General features: G+C 40.8%; 1 protein-coding gene across 1 annotated transcript in view; it reads right to left on the reverse strand.

The window, feature by feature from the left end:
• Positions 1 to 6,225: 6,225 nt before the first annotated feature.
• The window catches only part of CACNA1A (calcium voltage-gated channel subunit alpha1 A), a 256,745-nt gene continuing 235,020 nt past the window's right edge, over positions 6,226 to 27,950 (reverse strand). The window contains exons 45-47 of the mRNA XM_087709710.1: positions 23,968 to 24,160; positions 21,640 to 21,887; positions 6,226 to 7,067 (exon numbers count right to left, since the gene is read on the reverse strand). Of these exons, the coding sequence (XP_087565836.1) occupies positions 6,387 to 7,067; positions 21,640 to 21,887; positions 23,968 to 24,160 (1,122 nt within the window). The 3' untranslated portion in view covers positions 6,226 to 6,386. The remainder of the gene's footprint in view (positions 7,068 to 21,639; positions 21,888 to 23,967; positions 24,161 to 27,950) is intronic.

The following is a 27,950-nucleotide window of genomic DNA, read 5'->3' on the forward strand; positions in this document are numbered from 1 at the left end:
TCAGTTGAAGAAGCTCGGCTGCTATTTTGCTTCCCCCCTCCCCCATTCTTAGGGCAGGGGTCTCCAACCTTGGCCTCTTCAAGACTTGCGGACTTCAACTCCCAGAATTCCTCAGCCAGCAAACCTTTGCCAGTTAGAATTTGCGTGCCGTATGGGATTACGGCAAAGCTGGCTGAGGAATTCTGGGAGTTGGAAGTTCACAAGTTTTCAAGTGGTCAAGGTTGGAGACCTCTGCTTTAGGGCTCTTGTTTTGCTTACCGACCTCTTCGCGACTGGATGGAAGGGCCTCTTCAGGCTCTAGCTCTTGCCTTTGAGAGGCCTGCTTGTTCCTGTGAAAGAGGTCCCGGCCACCGGTTAGTTATTCACTGCGTTTTAGGATTCCCACCCAACAATGGGAGAATTCAGAAAGTTGTGGTTCAACTGAACATGAGCTTCAGCTTCTGGGCAGGCACAGACTTCTCATAAATTTGAGAGAAAATCCGCTAAACCTGAATTTGATTGCATTTATGAGAGAAAAACGTATTTGTTGTGCAAGATGTGAGCTTAGAACTTGGCTCAGAGGAACTCAGAAGTGAACATCGTTTGCTGTCCCGATGATCAGGCCAGAATCGTCATGTGATAGACTTATGTCTGGCTAATGTCATTGGTTTCTTTGCCAAAATTAAGAAATCAATTAATACCCCAAACTGCCTTCATCCATGAGACCAGTGCCACATGATGAGAGTCTGCTAGTACCAAAGCCATCACAGAAATGGAGCCTAAACAAAAACAGATGAAAAAGTTGCAATGTACCAGCAGGCAGTGACAATGACACAGATTTTGAACTGTGTATGTCTGATGAACCTCATAACAATCAGAATTAAATTACCTGTTCATGGACTTAGGTTTGTCAAAAATCAAAAGCATAATTACTGTGTTCAAGATTGCAAGGATGGTGTTTCCTATTGCCAGACTTTTCATACATTGAGAGAAAATGCTTGAAACCTGATTGATTGCATTTATGTGGAAGAAAATTGCATTCTGAATTTACAGAAAGATGGCTAGCAGAGGATATTGCCTTAAGAGTGGGAGAATATTGATATTAGATCTGCTGCATGAGGCAGAAAAGTATTGGTTTTGCGATGAATATAAAGAAATAGCATTGAACTTCTAAAAGATGAATCGTGTGGTCAATGTTATGGCTGCCCTTTGACTTGCCATCACAGGAAATGGGGAATGTTTGGGGACATTTGAAAACTACTTTTGTAATAGCTTTTTTATTAACTGGCTTTTCATATCAATAATCAAAATTAAAAGTATCTTCTAGAAGTTCAATAATTTATTTACAAAGTATAATATATTCTTTGCATTGGCAGAATCTTAAAGGAAAAAAAACTTCAATGAAACATTTTTCTTTGAGCAGAGCACTAGACTGATGGCTATAACTTTAAACAAATGTTTTCCTGTTTTGCACAATTTTGGGGGGCTGTGCTTAGAGACTGTTTTACTGATAAACACTTTAAAGATGTCTTGGCAGGTGGCAATGTCAGGTTCTGGGGAAATCAGGAGATTCAGGCAGTTCAAATGAGTATAAAGATTTATTGCAAGCTTAAGCTCTAGAAGAATCTGACCAAGTAATGGTCAAAGAAAACTGAGCGGGAGATAAAGGCATTCATGGTGGGCTGGACTTGGATCTCTTGCTGGTGCGCACTTGTAGGGCGTGTCAAATTTTTCAGCTTTCAATTTCCAAACATTAGGGGTGCTCAAAGGTTATGACATGCCTTAGGGATTGTAAAGATATTTTGGTTACTTTAATATAATTTGGATGTGTCTGGTAAGTAATTACATAAATATAACATTTTAACATTTTGTTTATTTCAGGGACTCGTGACTTATGATGTATTTGACCCCTCCCTCAGGCTCAGCTTGGTCATCTCCTACATCAGCAGAGTAATCCTACTTACTATCTGGATAGGAGATTTCTAGATAATTACATAACTAGGCTAGAAATTTAAATTCCAGGACTAGAAATTTAAAGAAACCTAAAAAAGTATAATGACAAAGTATTGTTTTCAAGAAAATTATATGAAAAGTCCACAAAATCCAAAGGAGTTCAGCTTTACTTGACCAGAGATTAACTGGTTATGATTTCTGCTCTCGGAGAACCCATTTCACAGGTCCTTGTTTAGAATATTCCCTCTATCTGAGTACAGCATTTAGTGCTGTAAATGAAACAGTTATTTCTGTCATGTTCCATATTGATGGATATACTTTCGTTACTCTCATTTTATAGTAACTAATTTGTATAATTAATTCAGAGCAATTTAGGTCAGTAACCTACATAATTTAAAGAATAGCAGGACATGTTTTTATATATCTAATCCACTTAATATCTAATTACATTTACATCATGAAACTACAAGTGACACCGGATACACTTTACTACAGGTATTTACAACCAGCTAGTTTTTGTTGTTCCTCATTTTTCACTATATAAAGTACATGAAAATAAGCTGCAATTCTATAGCTTATTGGATGAAAATCAAGATAGAATAATAGTTGAGAAGCAAACAAAAAAGTTTATCTTTCTAAATGTTAATGTTATGAAAATGAAAACATACAGGTTTCTTACTAAATTTACCCAAATGCATGGATCTAAAATTTAATACAATTCCTTGCCCCCCAACCTCCTCCATCTGATAGAAAAAAATTCTTTTTTTCCTATTCCCAGTTAATCTAAGATGACTCAAAGGAAATTATCTGGGGGAAATTCTTCCTTATTAACAATACTTCCTCATTAAGAGTATCTTATTAACACCTTAATAAATTGATAGGATACAAACAGTAATCCATAACTTAAAAACATTAAAATCATGCTCCTAAGTGGGCATTTATGTCTAGGAAAAAAAACCCAATAATGCAAGACTTGTGGACTACAGTCCCAGAATTCCCCAGCTAGCTTGGGAGTTGAAGTCCACAAGTCTTAAAAATGGCCAAGGTTGGAGACCCCTGTTTTACAGTACTCAAATACATGATCAAGGTTGTCTGCTAAGGTCATTGGGCTTAGGTGGACATAAGATTATGGTGATTTGCATCTGCACTAATTCCAAGACATTTTTCATATTTTCAATATATGATTTATTTAAAAAATAATTGTATAGCATTTAAGAGGTATCCATTTGGAAGTTGGTTTTTTTATAGAAGAGTCTGATAACTCATGCCCGTGCCTTATCTTCTGGAGACAACAGGTGTGTACTTTCCAGCCAAGTTCGCTTACTCATTTTTGATTTGTAGCACTGACCTTGATGCGGAGTTATGATATAATACAGCTTTCTTTACATCAGTTTTGACATCCGTTTTGATAGTGAGGTGGTTGTTAATGATATTATTTTCAATTGAGCAATTTTGGAATATTGACAAATGCATTAATAATTTTGGAAATGGATTTGCTCTTGTTTCAACATGTGTACAGATTGCAACTCATGTTTAGACAGATATTCCAGAATCGGTAAGCATTACAGTGATTTACAAGATAGGAATGTGCTGAAGAATTATGTGGTTGCCATAACAGCATCTTAATTGTATGTGACCTGAAAGTCTTAAAAGATAGTTCAGAACTCTATAGCTATCGTACCAAGTTACTGGTTCTATTTTTCTTCCATGTGCCATGTAAAACCATTCCTGTTTTTTATTTAACAGTGATATAGATAGTAATGCATACACTGCATTTATTTTCAACTCAGTGTAGTTGGGACTCCTGAGATACATCCCTCTTGTTAGATTACAAAAGTATTGCATAAAAAGGTTTTTTTTTAAAATTTAAAATACTGACATGCTAGAGGCTAGATTGTCTTTTAGTCTTGTTGGGAGTTGATCTTTAGTTGTAATTCTGACCACAATGATAACATCCCTTAATTCCAATGCTTGCTGTATTGGTAATTTTGTAGTTCCACTTGATGTTCCCTAGTTTACATCAACTGTTGTTTCAACGCCATTAACATTTCTTGTCATTGAGGTGCGATTCTTGTAAAAGTATTTAAGACTAGCAATACACTGTGCCATACTGTGACAATTGCCTCATAATCAGGAACTGCAGTATATATGTAAATAAGTGCAATGCTTATATGTGAACCATACTGGTTTGAAGTAGGTATGTGGGGATGTGTATTCAAAAGGAAAAATGAGTGGGAATGCATGTGAATGCTTATGTCACATCTTATGGAACATTTTAAAGAAAAAAATTTTTCCCTAGGTTCCTACACAAGCACATTAATCATTTCTCCTTCAAGATCATTGTGCAATCCTACAAATAAACATACCACAAAATCATGATAGGCCTTGATTTGCATATATACATGTGTACACATATTCACACTATAGTAAATATCCATTGGCCACCACATACCATGTAAAATAAAACTGTTGACATACGATAAATGGGATTGTATTAGATTTTGATTTTTTGTAGACTAATGTTGATCAATCCTAATGTAAAAATATTGGTTTGATACAACAATTAGAGCCATGTGAGTACTCTCTGATTATATGTTTAGTAGTGAATTTCATTCATCTATCCTTGCCTATATACCTAGTCATTCTCTGAACCTTCAAACAATAATCTGGATGCTGATACTGATTCTAAAGGCTTCAGGGAGGGAATAAAAATATACAGTGAAATCTCGATTTACTGAACCAAGGTGAGGCCCATGCAGGAGACTTCACATGCAGCAAACCAAATTTCCTTAGTGATTTAGGTAATTTGCTTGATATCATCGTGCAAGTGGCATTATATTTGTAATATAACTTAATTAGATTATCTGTTGGACCAGTCAGTATATATTTCCATTTGTTAAAAAATATTTTGTCCATTTTTATGTACTTTAAAGAACATTGCAATAAAAAGTCATGCAAACGATATAAAATGACACAAATTACATCATTTCTTATTTAATGGGCATTCATAAATGAGGGCACCCCTCAGCTAAAACGAGGTTTCACTGTATTTAGGAGTCTGCCAGAGTTTGGCAGGATAAAGTTGATACCCAAACTTGTTGTGGGTAAGTGTTAATATATAGACAAATGAGGGAATTGTTATATATAGATATTTTAAAAAGAGTATCTAATTCAAGGATTTTCATTGACCAACTTCTGCTTAACAACTTGATCATACTTTTTCATCTTAGAAAGCAGCAAAAGAACAATGATTATCAATCATGCATTCCAATACATATCCTTTCATACAGCAGTAGATCATCATAAGAAGGGGTGAGAGGAGGAATGAGAATCAAGTATGGGGAAATTAACAATAAAGCACATTTCAATCAAAAATTCATTTTTAATATTTTTGTTTTTTTTTAAAGGATTTTAGAGATTTTTTTCATTTGTCTTTTTACTTTGTTTCATGCAATATTTCACAGTCCCAATCCCACAGGTTTTTTTCAACTTTTTTTTCCAAACAAGTAGGAAAAAAGAAATAAAGAAGCTGAGGAATTATTATTTTGATGTCATTTCTTTGTCAAGCAGGACCAAAATATCAGAAGAAAATGCTTAATTTTTATCAATTATTTTTGTCCTTTTTTGTTTTTTTGTTGTATTTCTTTTTTTATTATCTCTGCAGGCAGTAATATTAGGGTTTGGTATAACCAGCAAGCACTCCTCTCTCTCTCTCACTCTGTGTGTGTGTGATATATGTGTGTGTTGGGGATGTGTATTTGTGTGCATATCACCCTCTTAAAATATCAGGTCACAAACTTTTTTTTAAAACATTAAGTTAATCAGGTAAATTGAGATGATAAAACTCATCAATAGAAGCCCAGGGTTGTCTTTTTGTTTACTTTTGCATCTTTTTAAAAGGTTTCTTTTTGTTTCTTAAACATTTCCAGAATGTCTTTGCTGACAGACTCTTCCTGCCTCTCCATCTGCCTCAGGGAAAAGCAGCTTCTGGTTTTGCTTCGCAGAGGCAGAGTTAGGTGAAGCCCGGGGCTTTCGGGCGGCCCCAATCTCCCCCCACACCTGAGTGCGTTTTCTTTTGTAAATTTTGAGTGACGCCCCTCCCTCCCACCCTCAAATCACTCACCACACACAACTTGATCTGTAAAAGATAAGCATGCTCTGATCTCCCAGACCCCTCGCTTCCCTAGCCTCCCCCCCAATCCCCAGACCCTTGCTCCCTCCCGACCCCAGATTCCCCCAACAAAAGATAAAAAGTTTCCCTCCCTCCCCCCCCCCCCTCCACAATTGCAGGGTTCTCCTCCGGGATACCTTCCGCAATCGGCTTGGCAGTTCGTTTTGCTTTTCCGTCTTCCTCTCGCCTTCCCCCCCAACCTGGGGAAATCTCCCTTCGGGGTATGTGTGTGGAGTGCGTGTGTGGCGCGTGCGCGCACGTGTAAGGTGAAGCCATTTGTAGGTTAGCAGCAGTCGTCCTCGTCAGTTTCGCTGTAAGGTTCGTGCAGTCCTTTGCGTGACCCTGTCCCGCGCGACTTGGCTGGTCCGTGTGAATGATAGTATCCATTGGGGAGCCGTCGCCCGTGTCTATAAGGGGAGAGAGAGGACGAGCCGCCGCCACCGCCGCCCACCCGGGAAGTTCTGGGCGAACGTCCTGAGCTGCTCCCCTGCGGCGGCGGCTGCTGCTGCTGCTGCATGGCCTCGTAAGGAAAGACTTCCTCGCCGGAGGGGCTGCCGTAGTCCCGACTCCGGTGGTAACCGCTGCCGTGGCGAGGCCCCGGCGGGGGCTCAGAAACTTGTGGCGCCGACCACCGGCTGCTGGCATGGCGGTAGCCGCGAGGCGAATCATTTCGCGGCGGGACAGTGTGTCGCTCTATAGCCGGAGACCTGCTGCGCCGCTCGGAGACGTGGTGCTCGGCAGGCAGCGAGGGATAGCGCCGAGGGGCTGGGCTGGCTATTCGGCTGGGGTGCACCGACGGTGGTTGCTGCTGGCCCCCTGTGTTGATGGCCTTACGGACCACGGGGGAGTAGGAGATATGTGGCCGGGGTGTAGAAGGGGTCTGTGGGAGCTGGCGGCGTCCTCGCCTCGGAGTGCTGGTGCCAGACGTTGAGAGGACTGGACTCCCACTTACGGAACTACTGCCCTACACGAAAATTGAAACAAAGGAAATCAAAAAGAAAAAATATACAAGGAAAATCAACCAAGAAGAGACAGGAGGAAAAGGGGGCCGGATTGAAAATGGGTCGGGGTGAGGTTTGGGTGACACAGAGACAAGGGAGGGAGGGGGGAGGGAGGCAAGGAATAAAAATAAATGAATGGGAAAGTAATTAAAGCAACAGCCACATCAGGGTGGATTAGAGGGTAGGAAGGCAAGGGAAACACAAAGGACAATAATAATTATTTATAATTAAAAAAAATTCAAAGGAAACCAAAAGCAAAAAAGAGAAATGGAATTTTTGTAAGTTCCAAGGATTTAAAAGTAGTAAAAAACTTTTAATTTTATCTGTGTTCTTCCAAAAGAATGAAAGAAAGAAGGCATGGGGGAAGCAATTTATTAAATACAAAAGAAACAAAATATTTGTAGGAGAAAGGCGAGGTAGGATGTATTTGCAAAGCATGTTAGCAAAAACTGAATAGCAGGGAAAAAACTTAAAAGAGAAAAGATTTGAAGTTGGAAAAGGAGGTGATAAATTGGGAAAAATAGGGACAGGATTTGGGAAATGATAGGAAGTGGGGGAGAGGATTTAACAGGAAAGATGAGGGAAATCTGGAATCATTAGTAACAGCCAAACTCTTGAAAGAGACTCTGGAGTGTTGATGTACCTGAAATACCTTTGATCATCAATCTTCTGCTCATGTTGCTTACATGCTAATGATAAGATCATGCATTATTTTCACTTCATACACACTACTTCAATCCTTCATAAAGCCCCACCACAGATTTTCTAAAAGGCAATGAAGTCCATGAGGGAAAAACAGTTCTGTTATATAGCTAGTCTTTGCTAAATAACTAGAGTAGTACTGTAATAGCAAAAGTATGGCTGTCCAGGGAGCAAAGCTCTGGGTAATGTGGATCATGGCTAGCTGTCAAAACACTTGTGATGCATTAGGGACCACCATCAAGAGCCATCACACTCACTTTTCTGACTCATCAAGAGTGTGTGTGAAGTAAATTAATAGTCTATTCATGGTAAAGCCTTTGAGTAAGCCATGTTCTCATTGATATAATAGAGCCCTGAGGTCAGAGCCAACTAACAATCCATCTTCAGCAGCAATTCCCAGTTAACTACATTTTGGTGTACAGAGTTTCCTCCAAATAAGATAAATTTCTATCCCGCTCTTCACAGTATCCCTGAAAATAAGGTATGTTGCAAGAAACATCAATTCCCAGAAATGTTTAAGACAGAGATTATTAGACTTATGGATCTCAACTTTATCAATACATATGTAGCAATTATTTGACTGGAGTTTTCAAAGTAAGGGCTTGTGTATGCTTTCATGATTTGTGTGCTACACTTGCAGCCACTCTAATTCCCCATCCTTTATGCTTCAATAACTCTTGATGTCACAGAGACATTTAAGACATTTACTTGAGATTTTCTCCTGCTATATGAATGTTAATATAAATGAACCCAAAAATTAAATATGCACTCTAAGCAAGATACATTTTACAATTATAAACAATAATCTACAATTAGCTGACACTTTTGACATATTTCATGTCAAACAATCTTTCACCAACAAATTCCAAGTCTTTGAACTAAATAAGTAGGCCTTACAACAGGCGCTCACAGCACCTGCCATGGTTTTAGAAGTACAGACTAATAGGATACTTGATCCCAATAATTTGTTGGCATGGCAGATGCCCTGCTACAATGTGGAAAATCTCAGTTATCCTTTTCATTGTATCCATAGAAATGATAGTATGAGAAGATCAATTTCTGCAAGAATCTTTAATATCCTGTGATAAGACACTGGAAGACACGGAAAAGCCAAGCTGTGCTAAACCATCCTGTACAGCTTGGGCCATCATCAGCAGGCAAGCCCTGGGCCATCATGCCAAATAAACCAAATATTATTTTGTGTTTTATACTAGATAAATAAATATTTATAATGCTAGGAGCCTCCTGAAGAGAAAATAGTGTTGCCTATATGTGAATCTATACATGACTTCTTTATGCATAAAAATAGATGCATATGATATCAAAATTTTTTACTTTGGGCCCAATGTATGAGGAAATATACTTTTCTAGAGACAACATAATTCATCCTAGTCTAAAGCCCATACTTTCATTACAATCTAGCCAAGCACAAGAGGCCTTTTGTACTTATATTATCATTAAATAATATCTGCTCTCTGTTTTGACAAACAAAGATTCCCTGGATCAAGTAATTGTGTATTCCAAGGATCACATATTTTAGATTAAAAATTGCTGCTGATCCTGATCTTTCACAGAATTCTGGCAGTGAGTTGCCCAAATGCCACTTACTCATCAAACATATAAACTATAAAAATACCTGCCAAGACAATAGGAGCTTAGTAGCTAGAATTTCTATTACTACTAGTATTCTATCTTTGTTTCTAATATATGCACATAAGAAAGCTCGGATAAGTTATTTTTCTCCTACAGCCAACACTTGGTGAGTTTGTTGAGCTGAAGAAAATGACTAGTCCTTACTTACCCAGTGAGCTTCATGGCTGAACGTGGTGTAGAATTTGAACCACCACACTCCAATCTTTTAACTATTAATCACACTGGCCTATATTTACTGCCATATTTTAGATATTTTTGGGATATACACCTACAGAATTTTGAAAAAGGATGTTCACAGGTATAAAAAGACAAATCACTATAGTTCCCTTACATGACAGTATTTTTAAAAATGCCTCAGTTATGTGTATATAATGTATGTGAGCCCTGATGATTGCTCATGTACCATCAGGCTTGTGTTGACTCTTAGCAATCAGACAAAATAGAATTTTTCTAGGTGGATCTGCCCTCAGCTTTGTCCTTTAGGTTTTCCAATTGTGAATTGGTTGCCATTGCACTTCAGTCCATCCACCTCGTTTGTCAGTCATTATAGACTTTTCCAGAGAGCTAGATCTTCGTGTCATGTGTGCATATTGTGATAATTTGAACCTGCTCATTGGTACCTCAAGTGAGAACTTTAGGAAGATTTGCACAATGGTACTTTTATTTATTTGCTTGGGTATCCATGATATTCTCAGGACTTTCTTCCAATACCACATTATTATCCTGCTTTGTTAAAAGTCCAATTCTCACTTCCATAGAGCATCACAGGGAAAACTCATTGCCTCTGTGATTATAATCTGTGTAGGTACAGACACATCCCTATACTGCATAGCTTTTCCAAGGCCTTCATTGTTACTCTACAAGTGCTAGTCTGCAGCATATTCACGTTGATAATTGACCCTAAAATATAGAAGCTACACTTCAGTATCTTCTCTCTCAATTCCAAGACTGGTTACTGTGTCTGTTGTTCTTAGTATGGTCTACTTCAGATTTAACTTTAGCCTTATTTTTTCCATTGTTCTCCTTGACTTTCATTACTAGAGCTTGAAGATAATTTGTATTTTTAGCTATAGTGTAGTGTCATGAACACAGCGGAGATTATTATAGTTTATAGTTTATAGTTTATTGGAATTTGTAGGCCGCCCTTTTCCCTGAGGGGACTCAGGGCGGCTCACATAAACTAGGAGGGGGGGGGATACAGACAACAAAATAGAGACAAATACTAAAATGGTAAGCAACATACATTCATCATTCGGGAGGGGTCACTATCCTTATCCCCAGGCCTGGCGGGCGAGCCAGTTCTTCAGGGCTGTGCGGAAGGCTTGGACGGTGGAGAGGGTGCGGATCTCTACAGGGAGCTCGTTCCAAAGGGCCGGGGCTACTGCTGAGAAGGCCCTCCTCCTTGTAGTTGCCAGCCGACACTGGCTGGCCGATGGAATACGGAGGAGGCCTAACCTATGAGATCTTATTGGTCGCAGGGATGTAATTGGCAGAAGGCGGTCTCTCAAGTATCCAGATCCACTGCCATGAAGGGCTTTATGGGTGATTAATAGCACCTTGAAGCGCATCCGGAGATCGACAGGTAGCCAGCGCAGCTCGCGGAGGATAGGTGTTATGCGGGTGAATCGCGGAGCACCCGCAATCACTCGCGCGGCTGCGTTCTGCACTAGCTGAAGTCGCCGGATGCTCTTCAAGGGCAGCCCCATGTAGAGCACATTGCAGTATTCCAGCCTAGAGATCACTAGGGCCCGAGTGACTGTTGTGAGAGCCTCCCGATTCAGGAAGGGTCGCAACTGGCGCACCAGGCGAACCTGGGCGAATGCCCCCCTGGTCACAGCCGTTAGGTGGTGGTCAAATGACAGCTGCGGATCCAGGAGGACTCCCAAGTTGCGAACCCTCTCTGAGGGGTATAGAATTTGACCCCCCAGCCTGAGTGATGGTATATTAGTCAAATCTTTGGGAGGAAAACACAACAGCCACTCGGTCTTTTCCGGGTTGAGCACAAGCTTGTTAACCCTCATCCAGTCCATAACGGCCTCAAGACCCCGGCTCACCACATCCACCGCTTCATTGAGTTGGCACGGGGCGGACAGATACAATTGAGTATCGTCCGCATATTGATGGTATCTGATCCCGTGCCTGCGGATGATCTCTCCCAGCGGTTTCATGTAGATGTTGAATAGTAGGGGGGATAAGACCGACCCCTGAGGCACCCCATAATTTAGGGGCCTAGGGGACGATCTCTGCCCCCCCACTAACACCGACTGCGACCTGTCCGAGAGGTAGGAGGAGAACCACCGTAACACGGTGCCTCCCACTCCCACCTCCCGCAGTCGTCGCAGAAGGATACCATGGTCGACGGTATCGAAAGCCGCTGAGAGGTCAAGGAGGACCAGGATGGAGGGATGTCCTTCATCTCTGGCTCTCCAAAGATCATCCATCAATGCGACCAAAGCGGTTTCTGTGCTGTAGCCGGGTCTGAAGCCTGACTGGAAGGGGTCTAGGTAGTTTGCTTCCTCCAAGGACCGTTGGAGCTGAAAGGCCACCACCTTCTCGACAACCTTTCCCAGAAAGGGAAGGTTGGAGACAGGGCGATAACTATTAAGGACAGCCGGATCCAAGGATGGTTTCTTCAGGAGGGGTCTCACCACCGCCGCTTTCAGTGCGGCGGGGAAGTTCCCCTCCCGAAGGGAGGCGGTCACAACCGCCTGGATCCAGCCTCGTGTCACCTCACTGCAGTCCCTGACCAGCCATGAGGGACACGGATCCAAAGCACAGGTGGAGGTACTTACAGCTCTCATGGCCTTGTCCACATCCCCGGGGGTAACATCCTGAAACTCAACCCAGAGCTGTTCTACTTGGTCCCCCAGTGTCTCGGCTGGAACTGCGGGAATGGAGTCCAAGTCCGACCGAAACCGAGCAATTTTGTCCGCTAGAAATTGGGCATATTCTTCGGCTCTGCCCTGCAAGGGTTCCCCCGCCTCCCTTTTGTTCAGTAGGGAGCGGGTTACCCTAAACAGGGCGGCCGGACGGGACTCAGCGGATGCAACCAGGGTGGCTATGTGTGATCTTTTTGCTGCCCTGAGTGCCCTGGTGTATTCCCTGGTGCAGGTGGTTACCATTGCTCGGTTCGATTCGGACTTATCGGACCTCCAACGGTGCTCTAGGCATCTCCTCCGGCGCTTCATCTCCCGGAGCTCCTCGGTAAACCAAGGAGGTCTCCGGGATCCGCTGTCTCGGAGGGGCCGCAGTGGCGCAATCCGGTCGAGGGCCTCCGACGCTGCCGAGTGCCACGCAGCAGTCAGAGTCTCCGCCGGACTGTGGGCGAGAGTGTCAGGAATAACCCCAAGCTCTGTCTGGAACCTTAGCGGCTCCATAAGACGCCTGGGGCGGAACCACCTGGTCGGTTCCTCCTCCCTACAGTGGGGGTTTGGCCTCCGGAAGTCGAGCCTCAGTAGGCAGTGGTCTGACCACGACAGGGGTATGATGTCACTCCCCCTCAGACCAAGATCACAAATCCACTGCTCCGAGAGAAATACGAGGTCAAGCATGTGTCCCGCTGAATGGGTTGGGCCTCGAATTACTTGGGTCAAGCCCATGGCTGTCATGGAAGCCATGAACTCCTGCGCCCCGTCAGAGCTTTCACCGAGCGACGGCAAATTGAAGTCCCCCAGGACCATCAGCCTAGGGAACTCAATTGCCAGCTCGGCTACCGACTCGAGGAGCGAGGGGAGGGCTGCTGCAACGCTGTTGGGAGGCAGGTACGTTAGCAGCAGACCCACTTGACCCTTGAGGTCCAACTTTAACAGCAAAGACTCACACCCGACAATCTCCGGAGCAGGGACCCTACGAGGAACTAACGACTCCCGGATAACGGCGGCCACACCTCCACCCCTTCCCTGGGCTCTAGGCTGATGCAGCACCTGAAATCCTTCTGGGCACAGTTCTACAAGGGGGACTCCTCCCTCTGGGCCCAGCCAGGTCTCAGTAATACATGCCAGGTCTGCCCTCTCGTCTAAAATTAAGTCCCGGACGAGAGGAGCTTTATGGACAACAGACCTGGCATTTAGCGACAACAGCCTGAGACCAGGGTCCTGACTACTCACGCCATCTGGTCTTGGAGTGGGACTCCTAGGGCCGGAAGGAGGGATCTCTGCAATGTAGCGAACCCTCCTTCCCCGGTAATGGCCTGCCCTAAAGTCCCCGCCGTATCTGCCCCTCCCTGTTACGACCGCAATACCCCGACCCTCTCCTGTGTCGCTGGTCCCCTCAACCACCCCCATCGCCCCCGCCACTCCCGGCAGGCCCTCCGAATCATACATACTCAAACACTCTCCCAAACAATTCCCACGTAAGTTAAAAAACATAAAAATACAACAATAATGGCAATAAAAGTGGGATCATTCATTCAATTACATACATACCACTAACATATCCCATACAAAGTAAGAAAAGAAGAGATAGAGAAAAGAAAGAAAAAGTGGATTGCGCAGTTGATTAGGGTGCGAGTCCAGGCAGAGCCAATTGGCTCTCGATAATAATTAGCGTCCAGTTCTGGTCCAGAGAGGGTATACAGGGGCGTAACTCACGTCCCCCTTTTTTACAGGTCTGAATAGGTCCAAAAAGTCCAAAAAGTCCGGAACAATTGGGGAAAACAGGGGGTCTTCTTCCACAAGCGATGCCCCAGATATAGTCCCAGAGATGGTAACAGGTGGTCGTGTTAATAATGTTTAAAGCCAGATGGAACTGAGCTAGCGGGGCTGAAAATCCAAAGTCTGTGACCAAAGGTGGGCAAGGGTTAAAATGCCACAGTAGGGGGGCGTCAGATGGTAGATGGAAGACGCAGGGAAAGGCCTCACCGCAACCAGGGAGGGCAAAGAGTAAAATGCGTCCAGAGGGCCACTTGACCGAGCAGGGGCAAGGGAGGGAGGAGGCGATGCTGGAAGGAAAGTGAGGCTGGATAGTAAGGGCAGCTGTCCGGAGGGGCCGATGCAACATCAAAAGAGAAAATCGCCCATCCAATCTGCTCAGACCCCACATTAGTTCAATTCGTCCTCTCTCCCTCCAGAGCAATAATGGTCTTACAAAGCCCCAGTGAGGCAGCTCAATAGGCACGATGAAATCGCCTAGATCGCCGAAAAACGCTGCCGTTGTAGCAAACGTGGCGCCGCCCCCCCCACCGAGTAATGCAAGCAGCTCACGGCTTTCAGACCACCAAAGTTGTGCAGTCCGGGGTCGCCCAGAAGCAGCGACCCCCGCAAAGGTCTGGGCTGGTTCAGCTGGTTCAGTTTGAGCTGGTTCTCTCTCCCTTTCAGGCCCGATGAAATCGGTTAGGGCGCTGGGAGACGCCGACATAACGCCGCCGCCCCCCACCGCCGAATAACGCAGGCCGCTCCCAGCAGACAAAACAGCAGGTAAAACAGACCTCCGAAGTTGTGCAGTCCGGGGTCGCCCAGAGATTTCCCTAGATTTATTGATGATCCTTCTTTCAACTTAAAAGCACGCTCACCTTCCAATTAAGCTTCCCTCTGTATATATTCCACATATAAATTGGATAAATAAGGGAGAGCAAACAATCTTTCTTTGTCTCCTTTGTTGACCAAGAGCCAACTTGTTCTGCTATGATCTATCCTTGCTGTGGCCTCCTAACCTATATATAAGTTTCAAATGGGGTCAATGTGATATTTTAGGATTTCCATTTTTCTGAGCTTGTTCCATAGCTTGACATGACTGACCCAATCCAAGGTCCTTTTATAATCAATGAAGCTTTTTGGGGGGGCTTTCTCAATTATCCAGCATACATCAGCAATAATGCCTCATGTTTCTTGGCCTTTCCTAAAGCTAGATTGAATATCAGGCATCACCCTTTCCATGCAGGGCTGTAATCTGCATTATATGATCCTAGATATTAGTTTGCTAATGTGACATTAAGTGTATAGTGTTCAGTGGTGGGTTGCAGGCGGTATGACTCGGTATAGGCATACCAGTGCCTGTCCGGAGCACTGGGTACCGTTCCGGTATGGTGCTCCGGAGGGCCCACCCGCCTGCCCGAACTCCTTACCTGTATTGGAGGTCTTCGGCGCTTCTCTGCACAGAGCGCATGGCACCTGCGCGATGCTCCGCCGAGCAGCTGGAACATCACGGAGGCGTCGCAAAGACGCATGCGCACGCTGCGTGCATTCATGTGGATGCCGGGCCCAGTTGCACCGTACCGCTTAGAACAGGATCTGGAACCCACCACTGATAGTGTTGTAATTTGCACAGTCTCCTTTTTTTACTGTTATGCAGACTGACCCATTTGGCCACTAGATTGTTCCCTAGATTTGTTGGCATACTTGGTTATAACCTTTACTGATGCTTCTTCTCTTGCTTATCATATTTTTGTAGGCATTTCCTCAATTCCTGTAGTCGTTTGGCTTGATAAAGGCTAGAATGCTGATCTAACTTCATGTCTAATACTAGAGATTCTTGTAAATAAGGAATATTTTCTAAGGTATCATAGATGTTAACACTTTGGCTGTACAGTATTTCAGTATACCATACTCCTTCATCTTTGTTTTATCTTCTTTAAATCAGTTTCTCCTTGTCCATTGACATTATTTAGCATATCAGTTTGAGGTTGGAATTTCTTCTGAGTTTCAGAGATCTCTTGGAAGATCTTTCTTTTCCCATGGCTCCTTCCATCTTTAGCATCTTTACAGTTGCTGTTGCAATACTGCTTGTTGTCTCTTTTAACAATTTTCTGAATTTTTTTGTTAAGTTTCTTCAGAATATTGCCTTTATTGTCTTTGGCTTCTGATCTCTTCATAGTAATTTCCAGTTTGCTCTGACATCCACTTTGCTTTTTTTCTGTTTCTTGAATCTTTGCAGTCTCTTTTCAGATTCATCCTTAATAGTTTCTTTAAATTCATTCCTAATTGACGAGATTCAGCATTTCAGAGAGTATTCATGGTGATGCCTTAAGAAATTGTGCATATATGCACAATATCACAGTGTGGAAGATGGTTGGCTTCTACCACTTTACCTTAACTTGGAACTTATTTATTTGGCAGATTTATATAACCAACCATGTAAAACTCACCAGCTTTCTCTTCTTTTGCATCAGTGGTTGGAGCATCCCCTTGAATAACTGCCATATTAAAATGTTGACCACAAAGACTAATTGTTATTATTTGATCAATACTTGGTATGGCTAAGGATTGTTCTTGCTATACCCTTCCTAACGATGAAAGCAATGCCATTTCTTCTTTGTCTTAAATATCCGGAAATTATAAGCAGAGATCTTTTAAATTAAATTTTCCAAATTTATTCCATCCCATCTCAATACTCTGATGGCTTCGATGTCAAATGTTAATTCATTTCACCTTTCATTTTGTTGAACTTTCTCATATTCATGCTCCTTACATTTCCTGTTCTCATTGTAATTCTTTCTTTGCAGCTTCAGATATTGTTTTCTTGCCTGGCAACATCAACAACTAAATATTCTGAAGGCTTTAATTTAGACATGTCACAAACACTGTTAGCACTGTGAAAGATCTTCAGTTCTTCCTCACTCCTGCTGAGTGCCATCTGACCTAAGGGGCTAATAATGTGGCATATATTGTCAGTCATTTTATTCTTTCTATCCATGTGATTTTCTTGGTATAATAGAGGAATGATTTATCATTGTCCTATGCAATATGAAATAATGCATTTGCTGATAAGTGATTTAGTGCAATTTAGTTTTGATATTTTAGCAATTTTCTTTCTCTATCATATTCTATATCGCTTCTGCCCAACATTGATGCCCACTAGCTTTAGCTGGCAGCTGGGATGATCTTCACACCTTGCGTGATCCTGTTAGAATTATATCCTCTTGGCATAAACTCCTGGCTTTCTTTAGTTATCCCTCACAGGAATCTTCCAGGAATGAAGCAGCCCAGCAGGGCTTTGTCAATAAAGTTCATCTAATTAAAAATTAACATGTTAACAGCTCAGATTATAAATTCCACCATATAGGAAAAAGTGAACATTCCTTGACTCAACTTGAGACAAAAAAAAAACTTGAGGCAAATAAACTTAAATTCAGATATGCCTTGGAAGCTTGGCAAAAGGCAGCTTGACTCTAGCATATGGTCACAGCTTCTGTGTAGTACAAGCAGGTGTGGTGGTCTGATTAAGGTGTTAACTTAGAATTGGAGAGGTCAATATCACAAGATACGTCTGTCGTTCAGCCCTGCACCCCAGATACTCTGCGTGTGTGAAAAAATGGAATAAGTCCACTAATTGTTGATAGCATGAGCCTGAGCATGGGGAAGTAGAATTTCCTGAAACACCACAAATCATGGAGAATTAGGTTGTATGGACTGTAGCAAGAAAAAAAAGCTTCTTAAAATTTACCATTAAAATGAGATTCTGAAGGTCACAGATACCCAATATAGCATATTTAAAAATTGCTTAAGGGACAAAATTGCCAGTTTTCTAGCACCGCTGACAGGGTGTTTAGAACCTCAGTTTCCAGCATAGGTACCAATTCTGTTTGGCCAGGAACCTGCAGCTGCTCTTGAATTGTGCGTGGTTCTTTCCCCATAGTCCATCATCACTAAGTCCTAATAAGGTATTAAGTGAACTGCCTTATGCTCCATCATGGGATCAGTTTCATCTTTTGAAGACAAATGTTGTAGATAAGATACTTTAAATGTTTCATCCAACAATAAAACCTCTCAATCTCTTCTATGATTCAATTTAGTTGAAAAGAATTGAATGAATCCCAAGTTTGTGTAAACATTCAACTTTATCCAGTATCTATAGGTGAATGTCATTAGGAGTTTTGGAGTAAGGTATCTTCAATATACTAATGTAATCAACTTCTATAGCTCAATCTTGTCTTAGTCAAGAAAGATTGGGTACATGTTTAAGCAGCACTGGATAATATAGTGGCTGTTAGGTAAGAGCCAACAAGATAAATGACAACAAAATGAAGCCACTGTGAATATAATATTCCCTTATATAGGAATTAGAAGTGTTGTAGCAATAGCAATAGCACTTAGACTTATATACCGCTTTACAGTGCTTTATAGCCCCCTCTAAGCAGTTTACAGAGTAAGCATATTGCCCCCAACAATTTTGCTTCTCATTTTACCCATCTCGGAAGGATGAAAGGCTGAGTCAACCTTGAACCTGGTGAGATTTGAACTGCCAAATTGCAGGCAGCTGGCAGTCAGCAGAAGTAGCCTGCAGTACTGCATTCTAACCATTGCGCCACCGAGGCTCATTGTAAGTTCTTAACAAGGTTATACTTCTTTCTAAAGAAGAATACACATAATATGCAAGTGCTCCTAGAGCCATAAATGATTTATGTAACAAGGAATGCCTTTTCTACTTTCAGTAGATTCATCAGATACAACCATTCCTTTACTTTCAATGAGCCTTTGGGAAAGGGAGGGGTTTTTTGGAACCTGAATTTTTTTCCAACCAATAAAGGATCAATGTAGGGGAAACTAGTTATTTATATTCATCTCTCTCACAGACAACTCCCACCCAGTGTCTACTTCTGTCAAATTAATGTATGGAGCATCATGGGATCTTTTATGAGTCAGCACTATAAATTCTAGAAAGAAAAATGTCTGATATAATATTATTACTCAGCCATATACTGTCTTTCCTTAAGACGTTCAAGGCAGCATACATACTTTTTCCTTCTCCAATATTAAATTAAAACAACAACCAAGTAAGGCTCAGAGATAGTCCTTAGTTTAAGTTATTCCCCACGCCCCAACCTCTGTAGACTATTTCAAAGCTTGTAGTGTCTATGAACCATAACCTCAGCAGAAGGTAGCAAAGTTCTAGTGGCCAATAACTCCTACTCCTGCTACTACGTATAACAGCTTCTTATAAAAATAAAATAATATTTGGTTTTGTTCCACTCTATTATTTTACTAGATATCTTCTCTGATTGTTTCATAGGAGGAATAATAGAGTTCAGTGTCACCAGCATACTTATGTCACCCCACTTCAAATGCTATTTACATCTCCTGCCATGAAGCCAATCACAATCTGGCTGATTTAATCAGCCAGGGGGAGTATGAGTTGAACAGACAAGTGGCAGTTCTTTTTTTCACATTCTTTTCCACATTCTTTGAGATCTACAAGTTGAAAACAGTGCATATGAACCTGATATATATTAGCGTGAGTACCTCCCTATGAACTGTTGCAGAATTGAAGTGAACTAAGTTGACTTTGAAAAAAAACAATGAAAATTGCTCACAGCGTGTCTCCTTAAATCTGAAAGTTGCAATACTGGCTAAGGATAGTTATAATTTGTTATATAATTGTTGATGTGAATTCTAGAAATATTTATATTTTAAAGGTAGCCCAAACTGATTTTCTCAATCAATGGAGTCAATCATAGTGTATTTATTTATTTGGTAAGATTAGGCAAGGGAATCTCACTGATTCTATCTGTTCTGTCGAGGGCCAATCATGTTTTTTGTTGTTTCAAAAATAAAACTGATTCTGAGCAAAAATTAAATATGTAGACCCACAATTTGAATAATTCTCAAGCCATCTCATAAATGTAACAAATGCCTAAGTGTTTACCCTTGGAGATACAGGCCATTTGGATAGATATTTGGCAGTTGGGATATCACAAGCTCTATCATACAAATTAAATAGGAGGACAAATTAATTGAGTATTTTTAGTTTAAGAAAAGCAAAAACAGAAAACAAAGATGAATACTATATCTGAAGGATATAAATCTGTAGGCTGAAGAAGCACAAAGATGATCCAAGTTCATATCTATCCAGAATTATAAGCTATGAAGATAGAGAAATGGAAATCTGGTGCTGGTTAAGAAGAAAGACAAAATAATGGTCTTGCTCTCATTTTATGTACAGAAATTCAGTAAACCTACAGATTGTTTTATTTTAAAACTGGCAATGGAATTGGGATCTGCAAGTGAGCCTAAGGAGTGCAGGCAGTCAGGCAGTGTATCTCACAGAGATCTTATATGCCAATACCTTGTTATCTATTTCTATCTAGATGGAAATAGGGACCTTGTAGGTCATATAGTCCAGTCCCCCCCCCCAATCAAGAGACCCTACATCCATTATTCCTTGTCTGGCCTTCAGGAGCTTTGGAAAATAGATTGCCTCCCTCCTCTCTGTGGCAGCCCCTCAAATACTGAAACACTGCTATCATGTCTCCCTTGGTCCTTCTTTTCACTAAACTAGCCATACCAAGTACTTGCAACAGTTCATCCTATTTTATTTATTTATTTATTTATTTATTTATTTATTTATTTATTTATTTATTTATTTATTTATTTATTTATTTATTTATTTATTTATTTATTTATTTATTTATTTATTTATTTATTTATTAAAACTTGTATGCCACCCACTCTCGGAAGACTCAGGGTGGTTTTAGCCTACAGTCCCCTAATCATCTTGGTTGCTCTTCTCTGCACTCTTTCTAGAGTCTCAACATCTTTTTTATAGTGTGGTGACCAAAACTGGATGCAGTATTCTGTGTGCGGTCTTACTAAGGCTTTATAGAGTGGTATTAGTACCTCACTTGATCTTGATTGTATCTCTCTGTTAATGCAATTTAGGATTGCATTGGCTTTTTTGGCTGCTGCTGCACACTATTGGCTCATATTTAATTGGTTGTCCACTAACTCCCAGATCCCTCTCATAGTTATTGCTATTAAGCCTGGTTTCACCCAGTCTATATGTGTACTTTTGGTTTTTCTTGTCTAAGTGTAAGACTTTACTTTTCTCCACATTGAATTTCATTTTGTTAGATAGGACCCAGTGTTAGATAGGACCCACCTCTGCTTCTACCATTGAGAAAATAACATGAATTTATCTTACGGTAAAACTGGCCTATTTCCATATCCTGCAAACATACTCTGATGCTGTAGAGGAGAAATGGCAGAGATAGTTATAATTGCAAAAAGTAGCTGTGGTCTTTCAGAAACAACTGATTGGCTGAAAATTAAATATGTAATCCTGCAAGACAATTTTCATACTGAACCAAGGTTGTAAAACAATGCAGACTAATCATCATTGGCATGTTTACACAAGTAGATAGATAACTGGAGTTTGACACTCTTGAAGGAAATAGACATTTTTTAATACTAAAGGACTAACTTGTTTTAGTTCTTAGAAGCGCAATATGGAATGGAAAGCCATACCAACCTGCCTATGAGGCACATGTTCTCGGCCTTCACTGGGTGAACGGGACCATCGTCGATCTCTGGATCGAGGCCGGCTATATTCATGCCTCTCTTGTGAATATCGCTCCTTGTCAGAAGATGTGTGATGGTGGTGATGGTGGTGGTGATGGTGGTGGTGCTTCCGATCCTTAGGCCTGCCTCGCTCTTGATCCCTTTCCTTGGGAGGTAGGTCAGCTGACTGTGTAGTCAGACTGAGGTCTGTACCCAGACCTGCCAGTGAGAAAAACAAAACAATTTAAAATCCAATGCATTTGTTTTAAATGAATGATATGGAGGATATTACGATCACCTGTTAATGCTCTGCATAACAGACCAGCAAAAAAAGGGAGGAAAGTATGACGAAATGCTAAAACACTGAAGGCACATTTTACTTGACTACTTGGATAGTCAAAGGTGATCATTATATACTTTGGTGTCCAAGATTTAAGACTCCAAAGTATATATTACATTCTACAGAATAAATTGCTTTTCTGGGCTATCTTCACCCAAGTGAGCATTTAGATCAAACAAAACTGAATAAGGAGAATAATTTAATACATTGGTGTAATGTCTGAACTTGGACCTCCATGCAGCCAAATTAAGATTGCTTTTCAGTGAACTCCCTACTCAGATGCTTAGCTGATGAAATATTTGAAAGATGCTTGTAAGCTATATGAATATTCACTGGCTAACTTCATACGGTAGACTAATACTAAATTGGGATTAACAAATCATATCTCTGTTTGCATAATATTTATTTATTTTATTGGAGTACCTGACTCCCAGGAACGCTGGCTAGTTTACACTTCTAACAACAGGAAACAGAAAAAGAGAGGAAAAAGTATGTCCTATGCTATGTCCAAACAAATGAGACATATCGTAGTTCAGCATGATGGCCTGATTCACACATTGTCAAATAATGGCTTCTAACAAAATGCTGAACTCCAACTTCCTTTCTCTCAATTTTAACCATTTTAGTGGTTTAACAGTCTTATGTGACCCGGGCTCTAAGTTAGTGTTTGGGGAAGACTAATTTCCCCTCCCAGAACAAGGAATACGGGTAGTGTTGTTTGTTCAACAACGGTGTGGGTCTGGAAATCTGGAACGATGATGGCCTCAGAAAAGCTGCTTTATGGCCCGTAAGACACTTCTGACCATTGCAAAACATTGCAATACCACTTCTGCAGTCACATGATTGTGATTTGGTGCATAGCAACCTGTTCACCAGTTGCCAAGTGCCCTGCATTAATGTGATTGTCATTTACAAACTTCTCTGCCAGAAAGTCAATGGAGAAGATAGCTGGAGAAGTTGCAAACTGTGGCTGCCTGTCAAGAGGGACTCCATCCGATCTCTGGGGTTGTCTGAAAGAGCTATTTGCTGAAGGGAGTTGAATTCCTTTGGTGGGATGCAGAAATGAACATGCAATCTTTTAGATTTCAGCTCCCTTCAAACACCCTGTCAAAGGAGTTCCCTTCTGTGCACAGAGGATAGCTAAGCTCCTTCAGCAGAGTGCAAAAACAAAGCTAAACTCCTGTGCCCCATCAAAGCAGTTATTTGTGCATGGGGAGGAACTGAAATCCTTTGGCAGGCATCTCTTTTGGCCAGCCCGAGATGAGAGGGAGTTGAAAGCAGACAGTGGAGAAGCAATGTAGTGAAGTAAGGAGTGCAGAGTGTCTCAGATGGGCGGGTGAGTGGCTGCGATGCCTTACACAGGCTGTGTACTTAGTGCCTCTTCATTTAAAGGCTGAAACTTCTGTTGATTTTGGTAGGGAGGATTTTCAGCTCCTGAGCAGAACCTCCTAAGGTCTCCCACAACCTCAAAACACACCACTCTCCTTACCTGAGACTTCATTTGCTTAACAACCAGAACTGGAAATACTGGAATTATAGTCATTAAGCAAATCAGTCACATGGACATCTCATTTAACTGTAGTTTTACTCCATGACTGAGATTCCCATCTCAATTGTGGTTTTAAGTCGAGGATTATCTGTGAAGACTCTTGAGGAATCATTTCTGTCATTGAACTTTCAGACGTCTTAGATGGAGTTACTTAACAAGAGAAGGGAAGCCAGTATATTCAAAACAAATAATTATTTTCAAGCATTTTTTTCCTTTCCAAAATTATCAGTAAACCCTGTCTGTTCCTCATAGGCTTTCTTAGAAAATAAAAACTGGGGGAGGCTGGCACCCAGTGTTTTCTTTGAAATTATGTCCACCTGAGATGAAATGAGAAATAACTTCCTGGAACACCACAGGCTTCCCATTCCCTTCCCCAGAATAAGCTTCCATTTGCCTTGAATTGTTTTTACCTGTGTCCACATCAGTGTATCGACTCAGTGAACGTTCTGATGTACGGTGGGTCCGCTCCCGTCGGCGGTGATGTCTCTGGCCGTCCTCTGGAATTACTCTTTCTAGAGAGTAATCATCCAAGCGTGTACCTTTGGAGCGTGAGTGGCCTAACATGGAGGCAGAGCGTTTCATGGGACTTGTATCGGGAATGGTCTGGAGAGAGATAGAAACCCAGTATAACAACATTAGGGGAGCCTTACAAGAAAGCAAAAGCCAATAGGTTTTGTAAAGTGTGGGATAAAATTACAGAAACAGGCTACTATTCAGCTAAATGTACTCCAGCCAGAGAAATAGAATTATATCCCATCAGACTGGTTATCCAGTGCATCTTTCTATTCTCTAACACTTACAAAACTATAGGATATATAAACTGTTGATACATATACCAGTCTCTCCTGTCATTGTTCTATGCCTAAATTATGGATTAGGACATCTTGTTACATCCAACTGAGAATCCCTCCTTTTCCAATGAACTCAGGAATACATTACAAATGTAGCTAAGAAGAACATAACTGCCATAATGCATTCCTCTCTTGAATGAGCTAGAAAAGAAGGCACATTTTATATGAGCAGCAACTCAGCAGAAGTTTTTTTGGTTATGAATGCTCTTAACTGGAGATGAAAGCATAAATTACTTTCTCTGGCCAATGTCATGAAAAAACTTTGGCCAAAGGAAATATATATGAAGAGATTGCCTATTGCAAAAGAAAGAAAAAAATATTCACATCCTTAAATTAAACAAATTAAATAGTATTCCATACACTCTATAACTAGTTCAAGCATCCACAGATAGAAATGTTGGGGGAAGAGTAGCAATGAAATGAACTTTGTACCAATGCAACTGAAGCTCTGTGTCTTTTGTACATGTGTTGTCTGCGTTGTGATGCTGCAATGTTTCATCACTGATGAAACCATCAGATTCTCTGATGCTTCTGGCCATAGACTGCCCTTCTTTTGCTTTCTGCATGTTTTTTCTTTGCCTCTATAATTTCTTTGTGTCATATATCACATCATCTATTATTTCATGAATCTGGGTAGAACCTTAAGCACAGTGAGGAAAATTAGATTTAAACAATCTTAACTAATCTTCCTGAAGTCTCTTTTTAGATAAGTATACTTATATTCTGGATGCCAATATATTCAGATATTGTGCTACTAACTGCTGCTTAAGAAGTTACTTAAAGCTAGTAAATCTGTCACATGGTTTGTTGAATTCTAGCTATTGTTACTTTGTTCCAGGATTTGTAAACAATTTATTTCAAATGTCATAGCACTTTAAGATTGGAACCAGCATCAATCAGGTAGATGTTTTTTCTTCCCTCTTCCCTATTTCTAACTGCTGACTTTCAATTTGTTTCAGAAATATGAAAACAGAAAGTCTAGTTTTTAGGCTATTTTCCCTGCTCCACCTAACCATTAAAGAAATGTTCTGCCAACATTTCTTTTTCTGCCTTGATGTTGACTTCACCTCCTCCTCCATCCCTGAATGAGACTGGCTTAAGTCATCCTTAATTGTATCCATGTAACTGGTTCCATTCTCTGATGGTTTCTGTTAGTTTACTTTACCTCCACATTTTTTCTTGAATTATGGGCACATTTTTAAACAATACACTATGTTTGATTACTCACCATTTTAACGTCAACGGGGCCTACATAGAACTCAGAGGCATTTTTTGAAATAAAGATTATACTGGAGACCGATGCTTCTCAGCTTGTAAATTTCTTAAGTAATTTTTTTCCATTAAAAGTATAAGGAAAAAAATAGATAGAGCTGGAAGTTTGGCAAGTTTTAAGCCGGGAGAACGTTCCCAGAAACATATGTCAAAGGATGATCTTGTAACCCAAAAACATTAAATGCAAGACAATAATTTAATAGAAACATGGAAAATTGTATGCTGCACAGGGGAAACATCCAGTCACATACACATAGCCACCTTGTCTCTTATTTATATTTACTGCTCTTCATGACACATATATCAATTTCAAAAACTGTCAGATTTGGCTAGGCCTGACCCTTTGATACATTTACTCTCAAAGAAGCAGTTCATTATGCTCTAGAACTGCTCAGCGAGAAACACACTCAAAAAGTTTACGCAAAAGTAAGCCTTAGCAAAGGAAAGGAGAGAGCCAGACCTTGTAATCACTGTAGGATTTATGATCTTTTTCTATTCATGAAAGGCTTTTGCCATTGCTGCAGCTTTGGAGAATGGGAGAAAAATGATTTTGCAAATTCCTTTTTTTAAAATTCCACATTTCCCAGCCTTCTGGGGAAGATTTAGGAGGAAGGCACAAGGAAAATGCCATCCTTCTTTCCAGACACAGAAACCTCTACAAGATGATGAAAGAGCCTTTTCTAAATAAAGTATGTACAAGATCTGCAGCATATTATGATATTTTAAATTATCATAATGGGAAAAGCATTGAATTCCACTAACGTGACTCAGCTTTAACTTTAAATTACATTTAGAAATTACAAAACTTTATAGATAAAATGCAACACGCATTATTCATTGGTAGGTTAATAAAGATAAAAGCAATATAGTAAGTATATACTGTATTTCTCATCTACACTGAGTTGATATTATAAACCTAAAATTGACCAAATAATATTTGCATATAGTAATACATAGCATTGTTTATGTAAAGTTTTACAATATACAAATAAGGTTAGGCAATTTGAAGGTTGAATAATCTAATATGGTCACATTGTCACAAAATAGCTGCAGTTTGGAAGCTTACTTGTTAATGAGAAGATTGACAAGATATATATGATAACTCCTAAACCTTTATTTAGCCAACGACAAAATGACAAGATTGGCTCTCATCATCTTTCTAATCGTCCCTCTCCCACCCATCCCTGTTATCACTTCAATTTATCTTTTCCCCCCATTTCTGAGCAAGAGGCATACTTTCAAGTCAAGGACCGTCTTGCATTGTTCATGTTTAAGAAAAAAAATATACATCTAACAATGCCTAGGACAGTGTTTCTCAACCTTGGCAACTTAAAGATGTCCGGACTTCAACTCCCAGAATTCCCCAGCCAGCGAATGCTGGCTGGGGAATTCTGGGAGTTGAAGTCCAGACATCTTCAAATTGCCAAGGTTGAGAAACACTGGCCTAGGAAGTCCTTGTGGTACATAAGGCTGATGGTGGCAGCTGATGTTTCTTGAATGATGGGCACATTTTAAAATAACACACTGTGTTTGATTACTCACCATTTTAATGTCAATGGGGCCTACATAGAACTGTTGGATTAACCACTCCAACCCCTCAATTTTGTGGGATATATTCAAATAATCCTGTGAGGTAAAGAACCGGTGACTGCTGAAGAAAATAATCTTAGCCACATTGCCTTCCCTATATTATGAATTTATATACAGTTGTTTCAATGTTTTGTTTCTCTAAATGTGTCCATTGTGTTTCAAGCAGGAAGTACATTTAGATTTTACTATCTAGTTAAAATTAAGACTTGCAAGTCTCAGCCTAATATGGTTCCACCACAAAACCGCGGACGACAAAATTGCGCTCAACGAAAGCGCGTACGTGACATCATCACAGCGCGACGAAAACATCGCGCTGTGATCGATAAATGTAAAAATAAAGTGAAAACCTTACCCTAACCCCCCCAAACCTAACCCTAAACCTAAACCTAAACCTTAACCTAACCCTAAATCTAACCCTAAACCTAACCCTTAACCTAACGCTAAACCTAATGCTAACCCTTAACCTAATGCTAAACGTAACCCTAATACTCTAAACCTAAACCTAAACCTAACCCTAACCCTAACCCTAACCCTTACCTTTATGTGAATCGGCTTGCTTTAATTTTATTTTTATTTCAATTTGTAATTTTTTTCGTCGCGCTGTGATGACGTCAAATGCGCGCTTTCGTCGAGCGCGCTTTTGTGGACCGCGGTTTTGACGGGTCACGGCCTAATATAAT

Source organism: Thamnophis sirtalis, unplaced genomic scaffold, assembly GCF_051295495.1.
Source record: "Thamnophis sirtalis isolate CommonGarterSnake01/CBP01778 unplaced genomic scaffold, rThaSir2_p1.2 scaffold_3, whole genome shotgun sequence".
In the NCBI taxonomy this organism is placed as follows: domain Eukaryota; kingdom Metazoa; phylum Chordata; class Lepidosauria; order Squamata; family Natricidae; genus Thamnophis; species Thamnophis sirtalis.